At 40.0% G+C, this 21860-nt stretch overlaps 1 protein-coding gene across 1 annotated transcript in view; it reads left to right on the top strand.

Annotated features, from left to right (window-relative positions):
* The window catches only part of FKBP15 (FKBP prolyl isomerase family member 15), a 99499-nt gene extending 77929 nt beyond the window's left edge, over positions 1-21570 (top strand). Inside the window, exons 23-32 of the mRNA XM_044659699.1 lie at positions 4683-4854; positions 7246-7382; positions 7850-8005; positions 9840-9992; positions 11309-11389; positions 14090-14215; positions 17308-17415; positions 18227-18939; positions 19049-19145; positions 21375-21570. Coding sequence (XP_044515634.1) covers positions 4683-4854; positions 7246-7382; positions 7850-8005; positions 9840-9992; positions 11309-11389; positions 14090-14215; positions 17308-17415; positions 18227-18939; positions 19049-19145; positions 21375-21452 — 1821 coding nt within the window. The 3' untranslated portion in view covers positions 21453-21570. The remainder of the gene's footprint in view (positions 1-4682; positions 4855-7245; positions 7383-7849; positions 8006-9839; positions 9993-11308; positions 11390-14089; positions 14216-17307; positions 17416-18226; positions 18940-19048; positions 19146-21374) is intronic.
* The last annotated feature ends 290 nt before the right edge of the window (positions 21571-21860 follow it).

Below are 21860 nucleotides of genomic sequence, written 5' to 3'. Positions count from 1 at the left end.
GGCATGGCAAATAGTCCCCATTTTATAGATAAGGAAATAAATAGTCTTAGATTAAGAGAGTCCAAGGTTTTACTCTTAATCATCAGTAGCAAAACCAGGACTAGGATCCAAGTATTCTGACTCCTAGCCCACTGTTCTTTTGGTGCTAATTCAACATACATTTAAAGCATTAGCAAACTTGTTAGTCAAGCAGAGTTCATTGTTATTGTTGCTATATTCTTTATTGATATTTTTGGTATCCCAAGAGCACAGAGCCAGAGTTTGTCTGTTACTGTAGCATAATGTCCAACAGTCATAAATGTTGCCTCTTTCTACTTTAGTTAAATCCTATTTGCCTCATTTTGTATAAGAAAACCTAAGGTATCATTGTTTCTTCTTTCCAAGACCCTTACCTTCTATCCTAGTATTAGTTTTAAGACAGAAGAGGGACAAGGACTAGGCAATTGGGCCCAGGATCTCACAGCTAGAAAATGTCTGAGGCCAGACTTGATCCCAAATCCTCCTGATTTCAGGTCTGATGCTCTCTCCATTTTGCTACATCACTGCCCTATGCATTATTGTTATTCCTGAATTTTACAACTGACGGTGTGTCTCAGTTTCAAGTTTATATATATATATATATATATATACACACATATAAATGTATATATATATGTATTAAGCATAAAGTAAAGAAAGGGAACTATAAACCAGTATCATTAATAAATATTTATTCAAAATATTGAAATAAAATCCCAACAAAAAGACAATAAATAAACAGCAATAACAAATTATTACAAAAAAGTTATCACTGCCACACATTTGTACTAGGGGTATAGCATAATCATATTAAAAACATATATGCTTCAAAACATGATTATAAAATACATGCATAAAATGTCTTTGACAGATTACAAAATATAGTCAAAGGAATACCATTTTAAATATTTTAAAAATTATATGCCTAAACCAAAAGCTAGCATTATTTATCATGGAAAAATACTAGAAGTTTTCCCAAACAGATGAGGCATAAAGCAGAAATATTCTCTTTCCCCATTATTTAAAATTTTCTTATTTATTCTTAGGTTTCTTTTGTTTTTAAATTTTGAGTTCCAAATTCTCTCTTCCATCCACTGAGAAGGCAAGCAATATGATGTCAGTTATACAAGTGAAATCATACAAAACATATTTTCATATATAGCAGTATTGTAAAACAATGGGAAAAAAAGGTGAAAAAATTGTGCTTCAGTTTGCACTGAAAGTTCATCAGTTCTCTCTTAGGAGATGGATGACATTTTTTCATCATCAGTCCTTTGGAATTATTTTAGATCATTGTATTGATCAGAGTAGCCAAGTCTTTCCCAGTTGATCATTGTTACAACATTGCTATTACTATGCACAACAATCTCCCAGTTCTTCTCACTTCACTTTGCATCAGTTCTCCCCACCATTTTTTGACATAGTTCTAGAAATGTTAGTGTTAGCAGTAAGACAAATGAAAGAAATTAAAGATATTAACAAAGGCAGAGGAGACAAGGGGGCAGCTGGATAGCTCAATGGTTTGAGAGCCAGGCCTAGAGATGGGAGGTCCTAGATTCAAATCTGACTTCAGACACTTCCTAGCTTGTGATCCTGGGCAAGTCACTTAACCCCCATTGCTTAACCCTCACCACTCTTTTGCCTTGGAACCACTACATAGTACTGATTCTAAGGCGGAAGGTAAGGGTTTTGGTGGGAGGGGGTGCTGAAAGAGGAGACAAAATTATCCCTCCTTGCTTATGATATGATTTTCTTGGGAAACTAATTGAAATAATTAATGGCTTCAATAATTTAGCAGTATGCAAAATAAAATCTGCAGAATCATCAGCATTCCTACATAGTGGTCACAAATATGGAAGGAAATAAAAGAAAGGGAAGTGCCATTCAGAATAACTACAAAGTGCATAAAATATCTGGGAATCAATATACTAACTCATACTCCAAAATTCTGTAGATGCAAAATTTCAAAAACACTTTAAGGAAATAAATTCTTGAAAGAATATTTATTGCGTACAGTTAGGTAACACCAAATAATAAAAATGATGATACATAAATTTGTAAATTCATTGTTATGGTAATCAAATTCCTGAGGGCATACTTGATAGAGAGTATAGAAACAAATATAGTAAAATCCATTTGGAGGAGCAAAAGGCTTAGGATCTCAAGAGAAATTATGGATGGAAAAATTAAGAATGAAGAGGAAAATGAGGGGAATAGCACTCAAATTATACCATAAAGCAGAGATCCTAGCCAACTTCCTAAAGGGCATGGACCCATATTTGTTTGACCTTCTTTGTATACAGTAGTCTGGGCTATGGAAACCCAAAGTAATTATCTTTAGATATTAATGTTTTTATTTCACAGCCAGAAGCAAATATCTCTAGACAAATTCTACTTCCTTGCCCTTGAAGGTTCCTTATTGTAGTGTAGCAGTCTGAACTATTTTACGACACCTCTTACAGCCTTCACAGTATTTATTATTATTTATTTTCAGAAATTTCAAAAAGATATTTGTGTGAATAAGCATCTTTGGGAGTTGAATACCTTGAAAATTTAACAAGCCATATATATCTGGGATACCTCTTTCACAATAACCCAGGGTAATTGAGAATGAAGAACTCAGAAGAAAAAATGTTGATAGTATATTCAAGAAAATCTGATAATTACACATTCAGCCACTATAGAGCTAAGGCATTATTTATTATTATTTATCATTTATTTTCTCCATTAAATGCAAGTGTTGGCTCAGCATCTGTCTTTATGGAGAGGACATATAGAGAGATATAGCCTAAACTGCAGTCTTCAGGATACCAACTACTAGACTGCAAGGTCTCATGGAATAGTGGAGAGCTTCCCTTTCAGAGTAGCCACTGCACATATCACAGGATCAAAATGTTTTAGAAAATGAATATTTCTGTATTTTCTAGGGTCCATTGCTGCTGTAGGAAAACTGGAAACTTTTCCTTATATACAGTGTTAAAAAAAAAGTCATTTGTAAAAAATACGATAAGATCAGTTTATGCTGAGAAATGTAGCAATAAATATAGCTGAAGAAAACAAAGCAACAACTCTACATTGGCATAAATAGGAAGCACAAATGTACTCACTGGCCAGACCTAAAATTTCTGCAGACTCATTTTGTACAAGTTCTTGTAGTAACACTACTCATTAAGTGTTTGGTTAGGTTAAGGATTAGACTGAATACATGTTTTACCAGAAATGCATATTGATCATAACTTTAAAAGTCAGCAAACAATACTGGAGAAACAATGATATTTAAATCTCAAAATTGCTGCATCTCAGATTTAGTTGGCAAAAAACACTTAATAAGTATGAAAGTTTCAGTCTTCCATGTAGAGACTAGATAGGATTAAACCGTTAAAGAAAAAAGACATCAATACAACATAGCATTTCCTATCATCATGAGATGGGCTGAAGTGAAGGATAAACTTGAGGACAGCCTTAAGCAAAAGGATATTTCTTTTCAAAGTAATATAAAGATGATGGGATTAATCAAATAATCCTAGTATGATGGCATAAGTCACATGAAAACACTTTTTAACTGCATATCATAGCAGTTTTTAAGTAGAAGTTGATCTGAGAGGGCCTGCTTTGATACAGACACAGGAGTTGTTTATTTTCCATATCAAGACCACTCAGTATCCTTGATTAGTGGCAGCAAATTTATCATAAGTAAGCATAAGTAATTCCCAGAAAGAAGCAAATGTAAATAGGCCTTAAACTCTACCTTTCTATGCACCTCAATGATGGCCACGACTCTGGATTTAAATACTGGCTGCCTTCATGGTTCTCCACGCCTAGTTGTCTTCACCATCCAATACTCATATTACAAACCCATCTGCGAGTTTGGCTATTCATTTCTTTCTTTTCTTCCTATAGAATATAAGCTTTTTGAGAGCAGGACTATCTAATTTTTTCTTCATATCCCCAGTACTTAGTCTATGCAGTCCCTAGCATATAGTTAGCCACTGGTTCATTGATAAATTTCTTCCGAATGATAGGCCTTTGGAAATCACAGAGACCTAATAGTACTGATAACGCTCAAAGGCCTTTCCCTTGCTTGTCTCTTGAATTTTATTTTCTTGTACATCATAGGAACTGAAGAGGTTCATTTTCTGAAGTAAATTATGCAGATTTCAAAGTTTTCCCTTTGTTTAATGCAATCTTTATAATCCTTCCAAAATTTTTTTCTCTTATCTTTTTCTTCTTTACTATTAAAGAGAATCTCTCTCATTTACTAGCTTGGATATATTGATGTCTTTACAAGAAAATAATCAGCCACTTTTAATAAGTTCAGAATCCGATTTAAAGTGCAGTGAACCAGCTAGCTCAGCAGTAAATCGGGAAAGTCTTTCTGGGAGAGGTATTTAAACCATCTTTCTATAGAACAAATCTCTTATGAGAACTTCATACTGCTTTCCATATATGCTGATGTTCCTCCCATTCAGTTAAGTCAAGATAAGTAGTAGATACCAAGCACTATCCCCCTTGAGTTCCTGACCCAGGGTTAGTGAGTAAAAGCTGTTACCTATTTATTGCACAATTTCTGTATCTTGGAATGGGATAGCATTAGGACTAGCCTAGAGCTTAGTTGTACAAATTTTGGTTTAAGCTTATACCTAATTCTTCTGCTTGGTTAACAGGCTAAAGTCACAGAAGAGTTGGCATCAGTGATTGCCCAGGTCTCTAATCTACAGCTGAAGCTGACCTCTCAGCAGAAAAAAGAAACAGACCTGCAGATGCAGCTGACAGAACGCTTGAAGGAAGCAGATCTCCGGGAGGCTCAGATCAGCAAATTGCAGGCACACATCACAGGTCTGTTATTGGTAAAAGGGATTGGACTGGGGGCAGCTGGGTAGCTCAGTGGATTGAGAGCCATACCTAGAGACGGGAGGTCCTAGGTTCAAATCCGGCCTCAGACACTTCCCAGCTGTGTGACCCTGGGCAAGTCACTTGACCCCCATTGCCTACCCTTACCACTCTTCCACCTATAAGTGAATACACAGAAGTTAAGGGTTTAAAATTAAAAAAAATTTAAAAAATTAAAAAAAAAAGGGATTGGACTGACTTTTAACCATTCTAAACCCTGGCCTGGGTTCCACTGTTATCTCCTTCCACACCTTTTTTATTTAGTATGTTGTTCATTAGATCTATGGAGAACAGAGTAAGAGACTCTTAGTATGTGAGAACTGAAAAGGACCTCGGAGGATTCTCTAATCCTGTGTAAAAAAAATAAGATGAAATTGGAGGAATTGGTACAAATCTATCACCAACACAAAAAAAAAAATTTTAACACTTTTTTAGTCAGTAATCTTTTTTTAAACATAAAAGACAACTTGATTATTCATGATTCCTTACTCTAAAAAGACTATTCATGCAAGGTGCAGGTGGACTCAGGTTCCACAGCTGGTTTGATGGCATATTTAGAACTTCAGTATAGAATGGAGTTCTCTATTTTCCTGAGAAAGTCAGTGTGCTTACACTTTCTACCACCTTGGTGAACAACAGAATCCTCTCCTAATTCTGTAATTGTAAATTGGGAGTATGTTAAGAAATAGTTACTCTCTTACTAGTATGAGAGTTAGGGAGTAGATGTCAGCAGAATATAAATTTGCATGCCTAGCAAAATTTTATATGTTTAGTTCCATAAACATTTATTAAATATCTATATAATGTGTAATAACATTTGTTATCCATTATGTTGAACTCCGATTCAATCCAGTGATTCCCAACCTTACCTTTATATTTTTTCCATGGAACTCCCTTGTCATAGCAAAGGCTGTTATGCAATTTTGAAGAAAACAAATTTTTTAAATTGTAATTCTGTTTAATTAAATATATGCCATACTGCTATTTTTGAAGGGAGCAAGAGGGACTGTTATGAAAAATAAGTCAATAAATGTCACCAATACCAGAGGCTTACAGCTCACTGACCCAGGGACCTACTGATGTGATTCAGTATGTACAAACTGTTTATATTCTATGGACTGGTTAGTGAAAAGAAGTAGTAAAATTATCATCTCTTCCACGTGTTATATTCATAATCTCAGAAATGATGGATGCCACCTTGAATGACAGGGAAGGCAGTTGGAAAACATGGAATGTTCCCAGGTGCTGTGAGCTAGGGGCAAACGTCCGTTGGCTTGACAGTATAAATATCCTTGACAGCCACTTGGAGGGGGTCTCTAGGTCTCTCTGGGCTCTGGAGATCTCTGGACAGGGAAATCTGAGTGGGTGGTGAAGGGAGGCAGGGAGGTCTATGAAGAAGAGAGTAGGAAGAATCTGAATATTTCCCGAAAGACTGTGAGAGCTAGTGCATCACCAAACACTGGTAGTGAGAAAGCTGAGAGAATAAGATCACCAACACAGCTGGATCAATAGCAGTCCCTATTCTCTGGCGTGGCTGTGGCCAGACTGGGCCAGAGATGTAGTGGAGAATAAAGCTCCAGCTTCTACTAGATCAATAGCCTCCAGTCCTGATTGTCAACTAGTTATAGATATTAGGTTGATAGGGTCTCCAATCCCCAATCCTTAATCCTTGTCCTGTTTATCCTTTCCCTGATTATAGATAAAGAATGTTTAACAAGTACCTTCCTGAGTGGTCTTTATATCACAACCCTTGGGAAGGGAGTCAACGCAGTCAGATATCAAATGTGATCCAAGGCAAATCAAAGCCCTATATTAATTTATCCAACCCCAGGTTGGACCTAGCAAGGTTACTGATCCATCTAACCTCTCGGGGGTCCTCCCTGGGCAACTGTTAGAGAAAAGGGGAAATTATAACAATTATCAAGGGTGATTGGAGTTGGTGTTCCTCCATCATCTGCAGCTAGGAAGAATACAGATAGATACATTCACACCACTGTATATCTATATCTCCTTAGAACCTCCTTTTTGTTTATAACACACCTTGGGGATATTTTCTTTCCTTCATACATGTTCAAGTTGAGACATAGACAAGTGACATGCCTGTGGCTAAATCTGAGTAGGAGAAGGAATGAGTTTGTGAGTGTCTTTATACAATTGGCTTGATAAACTTTCTAGAAATATAAGAGAATCAAAAGAAGGAAAAACTGTCCCAAATTAATGGTATATTGAAGGATTCACAACTTGAAGGACTAAAGATGACTTGAGTCACCCAATCAGCCCAGCCATTACAGTTTCATGTATCCATGCTTGGACAAACTGTCCATTTCTGTTTTTCAGAACTCCAAGAAACATCAGAGCAAGCTCAGTCCAAATTAAAAGCTGAAAAGCACAGCCGCAAACAATTAGAACTGAAGTTGACAGCCTTAGAGGAGGAGCGAACTGACCTTCAGGCTGAGAAAGAATCTCTGGAAAAGGTAAGTGATTGTTTCCATTCCTCACCAAGACTCTTATGATTAGATTAGTTAGCCATGTCTGGCTTTTAGGCAAGGTTTGAAGTGTGTCTTCTTGGTCTGTGAAGGGCCCTTCTTTATTTATTTATTTTTTAAGCCCTTAACTTCTGCGTATTGGCTCCTAGGTGGAAGAGTGGTAAGGGTGGGCAATGGGGGTCAAGTGACTTGCCCAGGGTCACACAGCTGGAAAGTGTATGAGGCCATTTGAACCTAGGACCTCCTGTCTCTAGGCCTGACTCTCAATCCACTGAGCTACCCAGCTGCCCCCAAGGGCCCTTCTTTAAAGGATCTCTGGTCTTACAGAATATTTCAATTGGGATACAAAGTTAAAAAATAACTAAATAAGAAAATACTTTGTTTCTAGGAACAGTCTCCCTTATTTAACTTCTATTTGACTAGTAGAGATTAAACTTGGTTTCTTCCTTCCAAAGACCCTGTCAGAGAGGAAAAAGAAGTCTGCCCAAGAACGAAGCCAGGCTGAGGAAGAGATAGGTGAAATTCGAAAATTACACCAGGAGGAACTAGAAAAACTTCGCCAACTCCTGAAACAGGCTCAAGTGTCTACAGATCAGGCAGCTGCTGAACAGGTAAAGGGGTAATGTGAGAGTCAGAAAAGAGATAATCATGAATCTGTGTAAAGTGAAAGCAGCCTCAAACATAAAAATGAGTTTTCTTTTATAAGTGTTCCCTGTATACCTCAGTTACAAGTTCCAAAACAGGTGGTGATCAAGTAAATTTCCAGGGACATTTCAGTGTTTAAAAAGAATGAGGGCCAGCTGTGTGACCCTGGGCAGGCCACTTGACCCCCATATTGCCTACCCTTACCACTCTTCTACCTATAAGAAAATACACAGAAGTTAAGGGTTTAAAATAAAAAAAAATGCTATAAAAAAAAAAAGAATGAGGGACAAAGGCTTTGCAGTGAAATGAGAGGATTTGGCAGACAGAGGTGGCTGAAGCTTGGGATTTGGTGGGGAAAACAAACCCAACAAGTTAGATGGGTACAGGCAGGTGGGGAAGAAGTTGGGTTCTAGAAGGAATAAACAAGCTCAGCCAGGTATCATCAAAGGTCCAAGCAAATGACATTCAGACCCCAAAGAAGCCAGAGAGGTCCAAGATAACACTAGCAAATAGAGGAGGAGGCACCAGGGCAATTTCTGAGCCTAGGGAAAAGGCTTTTTGCTGTGGTCCAGTTGTACACTCCTTTGCCCTCATATGTTAAATAGCCATGAACATGTCTGAGAATTGACTGCTGAAGAAAATAAAATTATTCTATATCATTTAATAATTGACTCTGTTTTATAATTGACCCTAGTCTATATTACAGCCCCATTCTGTATAATTGCTCACCTACATCCCTGAGCTCTTCCTCTGAATTAATTTAAAATTACAAGTTAATTTATCATTCCCAAACTTGTTTATCCTTGCTGTCCCTAACAGACATTTCTAGGTTCCAGGAAGTTTGCTCACAAGGCCTGAAAGATATTGATAGGTCCTATAAAAGAATTAACATTCCCTAATTGTCAAAAAGAGGTGGTCACTACTCCCATGTGAGCCAGTGCACTTTCTTTTTTTTTTTTAGTGTACTTTCTTTAAAATAACCAGTTTTGTTGTCCCCACTCCTATGATGATTTCTACCCTGTAACCAATTGTATTATCTTCCCCATTTAACCAACTCTATACTCCCTAAAACTATATTAAGTCCGGTGAGTCATACCTTGGAGTCTTTGATCATTGAGAAAGACAATTGACTCAATTTATTGGTTACTGCTAGCCTAAATAATAAATTGTTCATGCTCGGATCATTGTTTCTCAGTTCACCTTAATTTTCAAACGTAATAGTACTGATAGACTCTGCCCCTTGTTGGCCAAAGGACCTCAAAACTTAAAGGATTACTGGGATCACTGAAGAAGAAATAAAGCAAAACATTAAAAGCTATTGGCTATGGCAGCCAGATGGCTCAATGGACAGAGAGCCAGGCCTAGAGACAGGAGGTTCCGTGTTCAAATATGACCTCAAATACTTCCTAGCTATGTGACTACAGGCAAGTCACTTAATCTTCATTGCCTAGCTTTTACTGCTCTTCTATCTTGGAACCAATACTTAGTATCCATTCTAAGACAGAAGGTAATTTTATTTAAAAAAAAAAAAAAAAGCTATTGGCTTATTATCCTATTCAGGAAGAAACTATTTGGCCTCAAAAAATCTTCCTGGGGCAGCTGGGTAGCTCAGTGGATTGAGAGTCAGGCCTAGAGATGGGAGGTCCTGGGTTCAAATCCAGCCTCAGACACTTCCCAGCTGTGTGACCCTGGGCAAGTCACTTGTCCCCCATTGCCCACCCTTACCACTCTTCCACCTAGGAGCCAATGCACAGAAGTTAAGGGTTAAAAAAAAAAAAAGAAATCTTCCTCTCTGGGCAGGTGTTTCTGATGCAAGCTGAGCTGAAATCTGAGTGGGAAGCCAAGTGTGAACACTTGTTGGCTTCTGCCAAGCAAGAACATTTGCAACAGTACCAAGAAGTGTGTGAGCAGAAAAATGCTGCTCAACAGAAACTTGCCCATCTGGAAGAAAAGGTGAGCCATGTTGAAGCAGTGAAGCTGGCCAAACATCCTGTTTGGATTCTTTGGATCTTGTAGCTTTTCAGTAGCAGAGGATGGCCAAATTCACTACCCTCAAAATTGCCCTAGCACAACAACTGAACAAAAGTCTTTTTGGTCATGGTGACAATAAGAATCAATATCCTGAAAAAACATGATGACAGTGCATTGGGACATATTTCCTATTATATATGAATCCTTCTGGTCTGCCACCAAGCTCCTTTTATGGAGTTTATGTGGCTAAGTTATCATTTTTTAAAATTTTCTTTTGATTATCATGCAAAACACATGTCTGTATTGGTCATTCTTGTAAGAGCACACTCTTACAAAACTAAAATCCCCAAATAAAACTGTAAATACACTGATGTGAAAAATAGCATGCTTTGATTCTTCTCCATCCGACTCCAACAGTTCTTTCTCTGGAGGTAGATAATATTCCTCATCATAAGTCTTTCAGGATTGTCCCAATCATTGCATTGCTGAGAGTAGCTAAGCTTTCACAGTCTATCATACAATATTATTATTATTTTGCATAGTGTTCTCCTGCTTCTGTTTATTTTGTTCTGTAGCAGTTTTTGCAGATCTTTCCAGCTTTTTCTGAAATCATCCTGCTTATCATTTCTTATAGCACAGTAGTATTCCATCACCAACATGTACCACAATTTGTTCAGCCATTCCCCAGTTGATGGATATCCCCTCAATTTCCAATTCTTTACCACCACAAAAAGAGCTGCCATAAATATTTTTGTACAAGTAGGTCTTTCCCCTTTTTTATTATCTCTTTGGGATACAGACCTAGTAATGGTATTACTGGATCAAATTATAGCTTTCAGGCATAGTTCCAGAATGGTTGAGATTAGTTCACAACTCCAACAACAATGCATTAGTGTCCCAATTTTGCCTGTGTGGCCAAATTAAATAGAGGCAATGAGACACAGTGAAAAGAGTATTGAGTTTTCTCCATATCCAGCTTCTCACAATTACTAGCTCTGGGTCCTTCGACAAGTCCCTTAATCTCTCTGGGCCCCAAGCAGCACCCTGATGTTAGAGAAGAATAAGATAATTGCATTGGCGAAAAAGGTATTTACTAATATCTGGCCTTGGTGTTTCTATTTTTCTCCTGGCCTCCCTCTTTTATTGGCTTTCCCAGGAAAGCAGAAACCCAAGTTGTATAGTGAGGTTGTCAATTCCTCTTTTGGGCATTGGGAAAACCCAGGCTGAGAATTCTTTGTCGTGGCTAACATAGAGAGCAGGCATCTTTAACATTCACCTATGTTGCTGTCTTATTTCAGCTCTCTGCACTGGAGCAATCTCAAGGTATAGAAAAGAAACTTTCTGAATATCAAGAGCTGGCAGAACAAATGCAAAAGAAGGTAAGAACTAGTAAGAATGAATGGTGGATCTTTGAAACTATTACTGCCTTTGAACATTCAGCTAAGGTCCCTTCAGTGCCCTCTTACCTCAGGAAGATTTCTTAGAGAGAAGACATGATACTGGAGAGAGAACGTGAGAGAGCAGATGAGGAAATAAATGCCCAGAAAAACAAATGACTTACTCAAGACATGTTTAGTGTTAAAGAAGGGACGAGAAAATTGAATACTTCCAGGCCAGTATTCTTCCCATTTCCTAGTACATTCTGATGGGGATGGTAATGGTTGTTATGGACACAGGTGCCTTTGAAGAGAGGATCTGGTTCACTCCATTGCCTAAGGGACAAAACTTTCTCTGTGTTAGAACAGTAAAGCTTCATTAATCATTCAGAAACCCCAAAATATGGCTACCAAAAATTAACAAAATTTAATTAACTCTGATTTCCTAACAATTTTTAAAGATATTATAATGTTTTTAAAATGAAGTTTAATCTGAATTCAATTCATTCTGAACCTGCAGGTTTGGTTCTGTTTTAAACTAAGGCAGTTTTATAACCTCGCCTAATTATAGACCCCAACAATTAAATAAACCAGTGACTATCCCATCATACTCAAGTCCAAAGAACTAGCAGAAAGAAAGCCACATGCATCTCTACCAACCCAAGACTAAGAGGAGGGTTTGGAGGCAGAAAGATGCCTCCATATTCAAGACTAGCCACCATACCGTACTGACTTCAAGAAGCTCACGATCTAATGGAGGAGACAAGTAGCAAACAAAACTCTCTGCAGCTTAAATAGGAAATAGTTAAAAGATAGAAGGCATTAGAGTCAACAGTGGTTGGGAAAGGCTTCATGTAGATGAGATTTTAGCTGGAACTTCAAGGAAGCCAGGGAAGGCAGTCAACAGAGATTCCAGGTATGGGAGATAGCCAGAGAGAATGGCTGGAACCAAGAGATGGGAGTGTCATATTTATGGAACAGCCAGGAAGCCCTGTGTCACTGAATTGGTTTTAAACACCAAACAGAGGAATTTCTAGTTGATTCTGGAGGTGAGAGAAGGGGGAACATTCCAGAAATGTCACAAAGGTGAAATGCACAGGCTTTGGCAACAAGCTGGAAATGGGGGGTGAAAGATAGGGAGCAATCAAGGATCATTCCTAGGTTGTGAACTTAAGGGACTGGGAGGATGGTGGTGTCCTCTGCAATAATGGAGAAGGTAGGAGGGGGAAAGGATTTAGAGGCAAAGATAATGAATACAACTGGGGCAGGATGGGTAGATTTGAGAATTCATCAGCATAATAATTAAAGAGCCAGTAAATTAATGTTTGATAGAAAGGGAGGCAAAGAAAGTCTATGTGGTGAGTCTCCTCCAGCTCTCCCCTGGGGCTGAATATACACTGGGAGACTTTAAGGGGGTGTCACCCTGAAACTGGGTGACCTTGATGGTCATGCCACCCCACAGGAGTTGGGGGCAAAGCTTCCCTATAAGACGAGGTATGTGGTACCCCAGTCTGATTCTTAATAAGGATAGGGTTCACACAGACCTCCCCCTGATCAGTTAATTTCACAGAGGGTAGTTTGGCTTCATGATGGAGGCAGCCAGACCAAGCTGTGGTTCCCCTCTCCCTTGTTCTCTCTCAGGTACTCTGGAACGCTATCTGACTGATGAATGGCTTTTATTATTTGCAATTCAGGGCTTGGGGAAAGGGGTGAAGGGCAGAGGGATTTGGGGGTGCCCTCTTCTCTATTTCTATGGGGTCTGTCACTTAGGAGGGAACCTTTGGGGTTCCTACTCCTAAGCTTCTTCCCCTGCCCCTTCTCCTTCTGTTTCTATTTCTATCCTTTTCTGTTTCTATCCTTTTCAATAATTGTAGTTTTGACTGAAAGGGGGTCTCTCAGCAAGGTTGGATAATGGAAAAAGGAGACTAAGAGATCACTCCCAAAATGGAGTCCAAAAAACCTAGCGGACTCAATGGTTGAAGTCTTGATGGTTGAGATGCGATGGAATGGCTTTGATCAGGGAATCAGGGTTTCAGTTTCCAAAGAAAGATCCTCAGGAAGCCCTCAGGACTGAATTTGAGCTGAGTTGTCCTCCTTCTCCCTTTTCCCAGTCCTCTGCCCAAAGACCTCTCCTCTCTCTCTTCCTTGGAGAAATACCCAGAATTCTTTCTCCTCTCAACTATCAGCAACTGTCAGCAACTGCCTTCTCTGGCTCCTTTTGTCCCATCCCCATTGCACACATCCCATCCTTACATCAGCATAGAGATAGTAATTAAATCTATGGAAGCTAATGAGTTCACCAAGTGAAATAGAATAGAGAGAGAAGAGAAGGGGGCCCAGGACTGAACCTTGAGGCACACCTAAGGTTAGAGGGAATAATCTGGAGGACGATTCAGCAAAGAAGCCTGAAAAAGAACAGGTCAGGTAGGAGAAACGGAGAAGAATGGTGTCTTGAAAACCTAGAGAGAAACAGTATCAAGAAGGAGTGATCAATATTATCAAAGGTTGCAGAATCAAGGAGAATGAGAATGGAGAAAAGGTCACCCAATGTGGCAACCAAGAGATCATTGGTAACTTCAGAGAGCACTTTTGGTAGAATGATGAGGATCAAGCTCAACAATCTTCTTCAAGCCCCTATTACATGGATTTTTCGTGGTTTGTCCACATTCTAGGACTGATTTTCATAACCTGTTCTCTTTGCAGAGTGAAGCCCTCCAGTCCAAAATTGATACCCTAACCATCTACTATGAGCAGCGTATTCAGGAGCTAGAGAAACAGAAAACACAAGAAAATGTACATATATCTGGAGCCCCAGACACTTCAGAGAAGGTAAGCTGGCATCTCATGGAAGACTGGTCTACAACATCAAGTGCCAAATGATTATCACAGTGAGTAGACCAGTGCTTCCAGTCTTACCTGGGTGTTTCGTTGTTGTTGTTGTTTAAAAACACCTCACTGATATCCAGGAACCTAAACCTTTGAGCACATGAGCATATCTCAAAAGTTACTCTAAAAAATCTTTCAAATAGCTAAAATAGCTATTATAAACCCTTTATGTCAAAGCCCAGGAAAGGCTTTGATTTACAGTCTCTTTAACAGTTCTTTTTTTTTTTTTAAACACTTATCTTCCACCTTAGAATCATAGTATTGGTTCCAAGGCAGAAGAGCAGTAAGGGAAACTACCACACCAATGCAACTATCAACAAATGGAAATAGGTTTTGATCAATGACACATGTTAAAACCAGTGGAAATGCGCAGCAGGGGAGTGGGGAGAGTTTGGGGGTGGTGGTGAAGGGGAAAGTAAGAGCAGGAATCATGTAACCATGTTAACTTTTCTTAAAAATAAATATTAAAAAAAAAAGAAGAAGAAGAGCAGTAAGGGCTAGGCAATGGGGGTTAAGTGATTTGACCAGGGTCACACAACTAGGAAGTGTTTGGAACCAGATTTGAACCTAGAACTTCCTGTCTCCAGGCCTAGCTCTCTAGCCACTGAGCCACCCAGCTGCCCTCTTTAATAGTTCTAATAAACATGATTATCAAGTACAGAAAGCAATAGTTAATAAGCATTTTTTAAATTTAATTTTTATTTTCTATTTATTTTTATAAGAAGATACAATCTTTAATAATAATTTTCTGAAAGGAGCAGAACCAGGAGAACATGGTACACAGAGACTAATACATTATAGTACAATCGAATGAAATAGACCTTTTTACTAGCAGCAATGCATGAACCAGGACAGACCAGAGGAACTTATGAGAAAGAATGCTATCCACATTCAGAGAAAGAACTGTGGGAACAGAAACAAAGAAAAAAAATATTATTGATTACATAGTTCAATGGGGATTTTGGTTTTGATGTTAAAGATTATGAATCTGCTATAAACTCTGCCCTGGGGAAACTAATAAGAAACTGTCTCTGCCCTCAAGGAGCTTACAATCTAATGGGAGGAGACAGTAAAAAGAGCTGATAGCAGTGGAGAGTGACACTAGCATGGTGGAAAAATCAGTGTGAAACACAAAGAAATCTCTGAGCTTGAGCTCCTCCCTCCTTCAATGGAGGTATGAAGTTCATGACCCCACATGTTAGAGAAGCCAAGAAGGGAGTGATAAGGTGGAGTCCCCAGAGACTTAAAAATACTGAATTAGAAAAAGATAAGTGACAGGAAGATGTCTCCTCCCAGCTGATAATACAGAGAAATAGGAGCAGAGAAAAATAGACACCTCTGTCTGGGTCCCTTTAGCAGAGCAATACACTCAACATTCCTGAGAGCACTACTATATTACATACAGCAAGTATTAATCACGAGCACTGAGGAACTTAAATCTTTTAGAAGAAATTTAGTGATTAGTAGGATTTCCAACAAAAATAGGTATAATTCTTTTAAGTGTTGATACTTCTAGGAGTAACTTCAATTCAGTAGAAAATTACTTAACACTGCATTCTCTCACCACAAATAAGTGAGTTATTATTGTGCTTGTCAACTTTGAATAATTATGAGTGCTAAGTCAGGAAAGGAAGAATAATGTTAAGATACCACAAGTGGGAGCAGCTTGGTGGTTCAGTGGGCAGAGTAACAGGCCTGGAGTCCAGAGGACCTGGGTTTAAGTCTGGCCTCTTAACTCTGGATACTTCCTAGCTGTGCAACCCTGGGCCAGCCACTTAATCCCATTTACCCTTTTGTCTTAGTATTTTACTAAAATGGATAATAAGAATTTTAAAAAATAATAATGCCAAATAGGGGAGAGAGCTCTGTTCAAGGGTACCTACGGTGTCACCCATAGAAGTCTCTGCATCTTGTAGCTGTTTGTCACAGCACTGTGATCACCATCAGTCCTCTCTGGGGAAAATTCTGAGTCCTATTTTGCCTGTGGCAAATACTGTTCAAGTTTACCATTTGTTCCTTTTTTACTAAATAGAGAAGTTTTTTGCTTAGTGATAGATTTTCATCCAAATAAATGGCTCACAAGAATTGGCAGCATCTCTCCAGTCCCGTTGCAGAGTCCTACTCTTCTCAAGTCAGATGGGCTTATAGAAAGCCATGGAGTCCAGCTGCCCACCCAGGACAGGACCCAGGCCATGTTGCTGTTGAACAGCTGAGAAAGTTTTAAATTACTTTTATAGAAGCAAAATCTGCTTCCCTGTAACTTATTCTATCCATTGCTTTTATTGATGCCCTTCAAATATTTCAGTTCAGCTGTGCTTCCCCAAGTATTCTCCTCTGCAGTCTCCTAGTCATAGTATTAGCCAAAGAGAATCAGCCTTTTGTTTGAAGTTCATTCTTCCAGCCTCCTTCCTCACTTCAGACTTTCTATTAGGTCCCAACTCTATACATTTCTGGAGAGAATATCTGAGTTGAGCTTGTTTTTTTCTTGATCTTTCTGCTACTTTTTGGGGATATTGAATATTGCATTATCTGGGGACTTGCAGTCATCATCCTTTTGAAGATTCCAATCCTCTTGAATTAGGGTTATGGAAAGGACTTGTTGCAGGGAGGACACTACTCCCTGTGCTTACCTCTGACTCTTAGGAAAGGCATGTTGGGTGCCAATTTTTAGGACCAGGGGCAGCCCCAGCAGATTGGTAGAAATGGGAGGGTGTTATTGTCAGTCTTTGTGCTAATGAAAATCATCATCTCTGCAATCATCAGCCTCTGTCTCTGGCTGCCAAACCTTGATGAGTGTTTTCAGGAATAAAGAGATCCTGAGGAGTAGACTCTAGAAAGACCCATCTTCTAGAAAGCAGAGCCATGCTTATTATTTTCCCCATCCTGATTCAGGTGACAACCTTCATTACTTAGATCTAGGATGAATAATGACTTAAAGTAAAATATTTGGCATGATTTTTCTCTGGTCTGCTCGGCTTATTTTTGCCAGCACTAGAATTGATCTTGCCCTGATTTCTTCCCATACCCTTGTCCAGGTGAAGAAGATCATGAACAAAGTATTCCAGTCCCTAAGGGAAGAATTTGAGTTGGAAGAGGCCTACGATGGCAGGACCATTCTGAGTATTGTCATGAATACAATCAAGGTATGTCCAGCAACCTGGGATCTTGTTGCTTTTAGGGAGTCCCTCCAAAGGTCCCAATCCATGTGAAATTATTGAAGGCATTTCATCTGAGAAGCATTATGGAAGAGTTTATAGAGTCCTCAACATGGAGACTTGAAGACCAGCTTCTGACACTTCGTAGCCTTGTGACTGACTTCTCAGACACAACCTCTTTAGCCACAATTTCCTCATCTCCAAATGGAGATAATACTTGGAGTATTATCTACCTCCCAAGGCTGTTGTGAGGCTCAAATCAGATAATCTAGATAAAGTGCTTTGCAAATGGCCAAGTGCTATGTAAACATCAATTATTACTTTTAAACAAATTTTTGTTTATATCCTTTTTTTTTATATCCCTTTCATTTCCTGACAGACAGCTATCCCTTATATCAGGGGTCAGCAACATATGGTTCTCGAGCCATATCTGACTCTTTTGAGGGCCAGATATGGCTCTTTCTGCAGGAGCCATAAAGTCAATTTTTTTTCAGGGGCTGTTACAGGAGTGCACTGTGAGCACTGTACGGCTCTCGCGAAATTACATTTTAAAAAACGTGGCATTTATGGTTCTCACGGCCAAAAAGGTTGCCGACCCCTGCCTTATAACAAAGATTAGAAAAATAGGAAAAAACAAACCAGTTCAGCAAATCTAACCAACATAGCTGATGAGTCTGACATTATCTATGGTGTCCACACCTATAGTCCCCCACCTCTCTGTTACAAAGACCTAAGAATCAACTTGCCTGATGTTTTTCTATCAGTGCTAATGTCCTAGTCCCCTTGGCTTTCTCAACAGATGGAGACTCTTCTTCTGCTGACACCCCAGGAGCCAGAACAGGAAAGCAACAGCGAGGAGGAGGAGGAGCAGCCACAGGAACCAGCTCAGGAGTCTTCAGCCTTGAAGAGGGAGGAGCTCAAGGCCACGGCTAATCCATTAGAGCAGGAAGACAAGCCAGAGAAGCCTCTGCCTATGCCCTTGAAGACCCAGAATGGAGTAGAAAAGAGAAAAGAAGGGTTTCACAGTGATGTGATTTCAGAGGCAGAGAAAAACCTAGAAATGCTGGATGAATCTGTCTCACCAGGGTCAGCTGGAATTCCATCCCAAGGGATTCCAGGGCCCCCAAAGACAATTCCACCCATGCCACCAGTTCCTGTAGATGCTGTAGTTTGGGAGCCTGAGTATGAAGAAGCACGTGTTGATGATAAGATGAAAAAACACAAAAGTAACAATGTGTCAGAAGAATTCTGCATTGGCTTGGCAGATTCAGGTACCCAGAGACAGGAGAATGAGAAAACTTTGCATCCAAGAACCTCTCAGGCTGCAAACCACAAGGAAGCAGAACCATCGTCTGGGGAGCTTGGACAATCAAAGGGAGGGCTTAAACTTCCCCTGAAAGATGAGGGCCCCAGTGTCATGACCAAAACCACCGAGGAGCAGCTAAACACTGATGTAAATGTTGCAGAATCAGAAGCAGTTTTCCAACTTAGCCATGAGCCCCAAGACTCCAGGTTGGTTTCTGTCCTTCCTTAATATAGAATTAGAGGGGCAAATACAATTGGCTTTGCCAGGGTTGAGAAATGTATTGCTTTCTGCTGCTGATAACTGGCTTTCTTTCAGCTTCACAGATGGTGATGAAGATGATTTGTTTAAAGAGGCAACATTGAAAGTGTCAAAGCCAGTTCCACTGCCTGATGATGAGGATGAAGATGAAGTGGTAAGGAAATTTAGGGCTTGCCCACGTCCCAACACCACCAGACAAGAAACCCTCATGACCTACTCTAAGGAACAACACACAGGTCAAAGGAATCTGGATTCTTGGTGGCCTACTCATTGGGCTCTGTGTGCTGGACCCTGGAGGACAAAACTGGGGCTTAAGAGGAGGCAGTCCTATAAATATGGCAATGGGTGCTGGGATGCCTATTCTTTATTGAGGATAGGGGATAAGCTGTGTCCTTTCACTAGAGCTCACTTAAGTGAGCAAGGATAGACAGTTTAGCCCTGATTGTAATATCGAAGCTCAGAGTAAAGAATGAATTTTCTCTGACTGTGAACAGGATTAAAGAGCATAGAATCATAGACTGCCAGTGCTGTTAGAGACCTTATGTCATCTATCATCTATCTTGATTCCCTTTTTTATGAGTTCTAGATCATACTTCTGACCTGGGACTAGACCCCAGCCCTGTGCCTTCCCTCCTGCTCCCTGGCACTTATATAGGGTCATGATTTACTCAAAGTCTTCTTTACCTCCTGTCTCATTCTGCCCTTTCATCTCTAGTGCTATGTTCCTCACGACATTCCTTCATGAATATAAGGCAGAGAGTAGCTCCCTTCTTACAGAGAAAGAAACTGAGTCTCAAAGAAATTAGGTGGCTTACTTAAGGACATAGTACAAATTAGTGGCAGAGGTGGGGCTCAAAACCAAGCTTTCTGATGCTCAGCTATGAGCTTTTTGCTGAGACCGTCAGCCAGTTACATGTCACAACTCTAACGGTAAGACTGCATTGATGTTAAGCACATGCAGAAATCAAATATTTTTCAGACTCAGCCTGACCACTAAAACATACACATATCCAAGAACACCTTTGATACCAGTTTCAACTATTTCCTCTACTTTGTGGATAAAGAAGCTGAAGCCTACTTTAGTGCAAGCACCCAAGGTCACACAGCAAGGTAGAAGTAGAGTCACTTTAGGGGGACGATTATGATGATAATGACCTTGATTGGTTGGAATAAAGACTTGGGAGAACATACAGAGGTCCCTGAGCCTGCCCTGCTGTGCTCATTTTCTTTCTGAGCACTGTTTGCCCTGCTTCTGATTCCTGTTCCAGGCCTCTTCCCTGCGGCATACTACCTTCACTGTGGTCTGGCCATCTGAAATTAGATTCTGGGGCTCACCTGGGCCAGCAATATTTTATAAGGGCAGAACCTGCTTCCAAGTGGGATATACTGTAAAAGGCAGCCTACAGTATTAACCCCAAGAAGACTGTCCACCAGGCATCCAAAGTAAGAAGTTCAGAATAGGCCCCATGAAAAGGAAGTATGAATTTTCCCCATATCCCTTGTTTTCTTGCCTCTCCCTCCTTAGCTACCCATAGGAACAGATGGCTAGGAGAGTGCATGGAGCTGGCTGATACAGGACTTTGGACTAGGAGGGAGGATACCTCTTCTACAGGCCCTTGTTCCTGCCCATTTAGTATCCAGGATCAGAAGCAGGAGTGGAAGGGTGAGAAGGGCGGGGGGGTGGTCTGAAAACCTTTCCTTTTCCAAAGTTGGGCTTGGTGGAACCTTTCCCTGGAGGAATGTACCTATTAGGGTGCTTTATTTCAGGTCACTGACTCAGGGATGGGGCCCTAGTGTCTACCCTACTTTTTAAGAAAAACTGTGGTGACAGAGAGGTCCAGCAAGTAGTGTGCCTATGGCTAATGGTGAAAATGCCTTCTCCTAAAGAGTCCATTGCTTCCTGCATCTCTTTCCCCAGGGCTCTCAATTCCCATCCCTCTAGGCTACTCTCTCCTATTTGTTTATTATTTCTTTTCATTTTGTTCTGCCCAGACTCATTTCTCTCATGTCCTCTCCTCCTCTTGCCCTTTAACCCTCTACTTATCTAAAATGCTGAAGTGACTGCATGAGGAGGAAAACTGTAAAATAAATAAATAAAGTAAGATTAAAAGTAGCTAAATAAGAATGATCTTTTTTTGTGGTGGAAAAATTGTCTCTTCTCTTTACATATTTTGATCTGTTTGGTTAACTGTGTATACCCTTAAGGTTAAGAACTGCTCTGTTTTTAAACATATCTCAGTGATGGCTAAATGCTGGTTGCCTCAATCAACAGTTCTATCTGACTTCTGTTGGACTTGGAAAAGAGTTTTAAATCTCAATGCTCAAGAAATGCACTCTTTCACTGATGGAATACAACACTTACAGCTGTTTTCTGTTTTGTCAGAGCTTGAAGGGACGCCCACCCCCAGCACCCCTTTTTGGGGATGATGATGATGATGATGACCTTGACTGGCTGGGATGAAGACTTGGGAGATAGTACTGAGGTCTCTCAGCCTGCCCTGCTCCGCCTTTCTCTTTCTGAGCACTATTTTGCACAGCCAACCCTGGTTTGGGGTGGGTGGGGGGGACAAGGTGAGGTCCGGAATTTCTTAGTCCTCTCTGGCGTTGAGGTTTCTGGCCCATCCCAGGAAGCACTGGGACAGCATCCTTCCATCTGGGGGCATTCCACCTGGTGTCTGGATGCCGCTGGGTGTGGAAAGCAAACCTTTGACACTTTACTGTCGACACATATCTTTTCTAAGTAATAAAGCAAATGGAACCCTGGTGTCCAGCAGCTCCTTTGGGAAAGTCCTGTGCCACCTTCCACTAGGAGATGCTAATACAGCTCCTAGTTCATTTCCCCCACTGTGCAGAGACTCTACAGAGGATC

This window comes from Gracilinanus agilis, chromosome 2 (assembly GCF_016433145.1).
Source record: "Gracilinanus agilis isolate LMUSP501 chromosome 2, AgileGrace, whole genome shotgun sequence".
Lineage (NCBI taxonomy): Eukaryota > Metazoa > Chordata > Mammalia > Didelphimorphia > Didelphidae > Gracilinanus > Gracilinanus agilis.
Note: the sequence above shows the minus strand (reverse complement) of the source record. Positions and strands in the feature narration are given on the sequence as shown.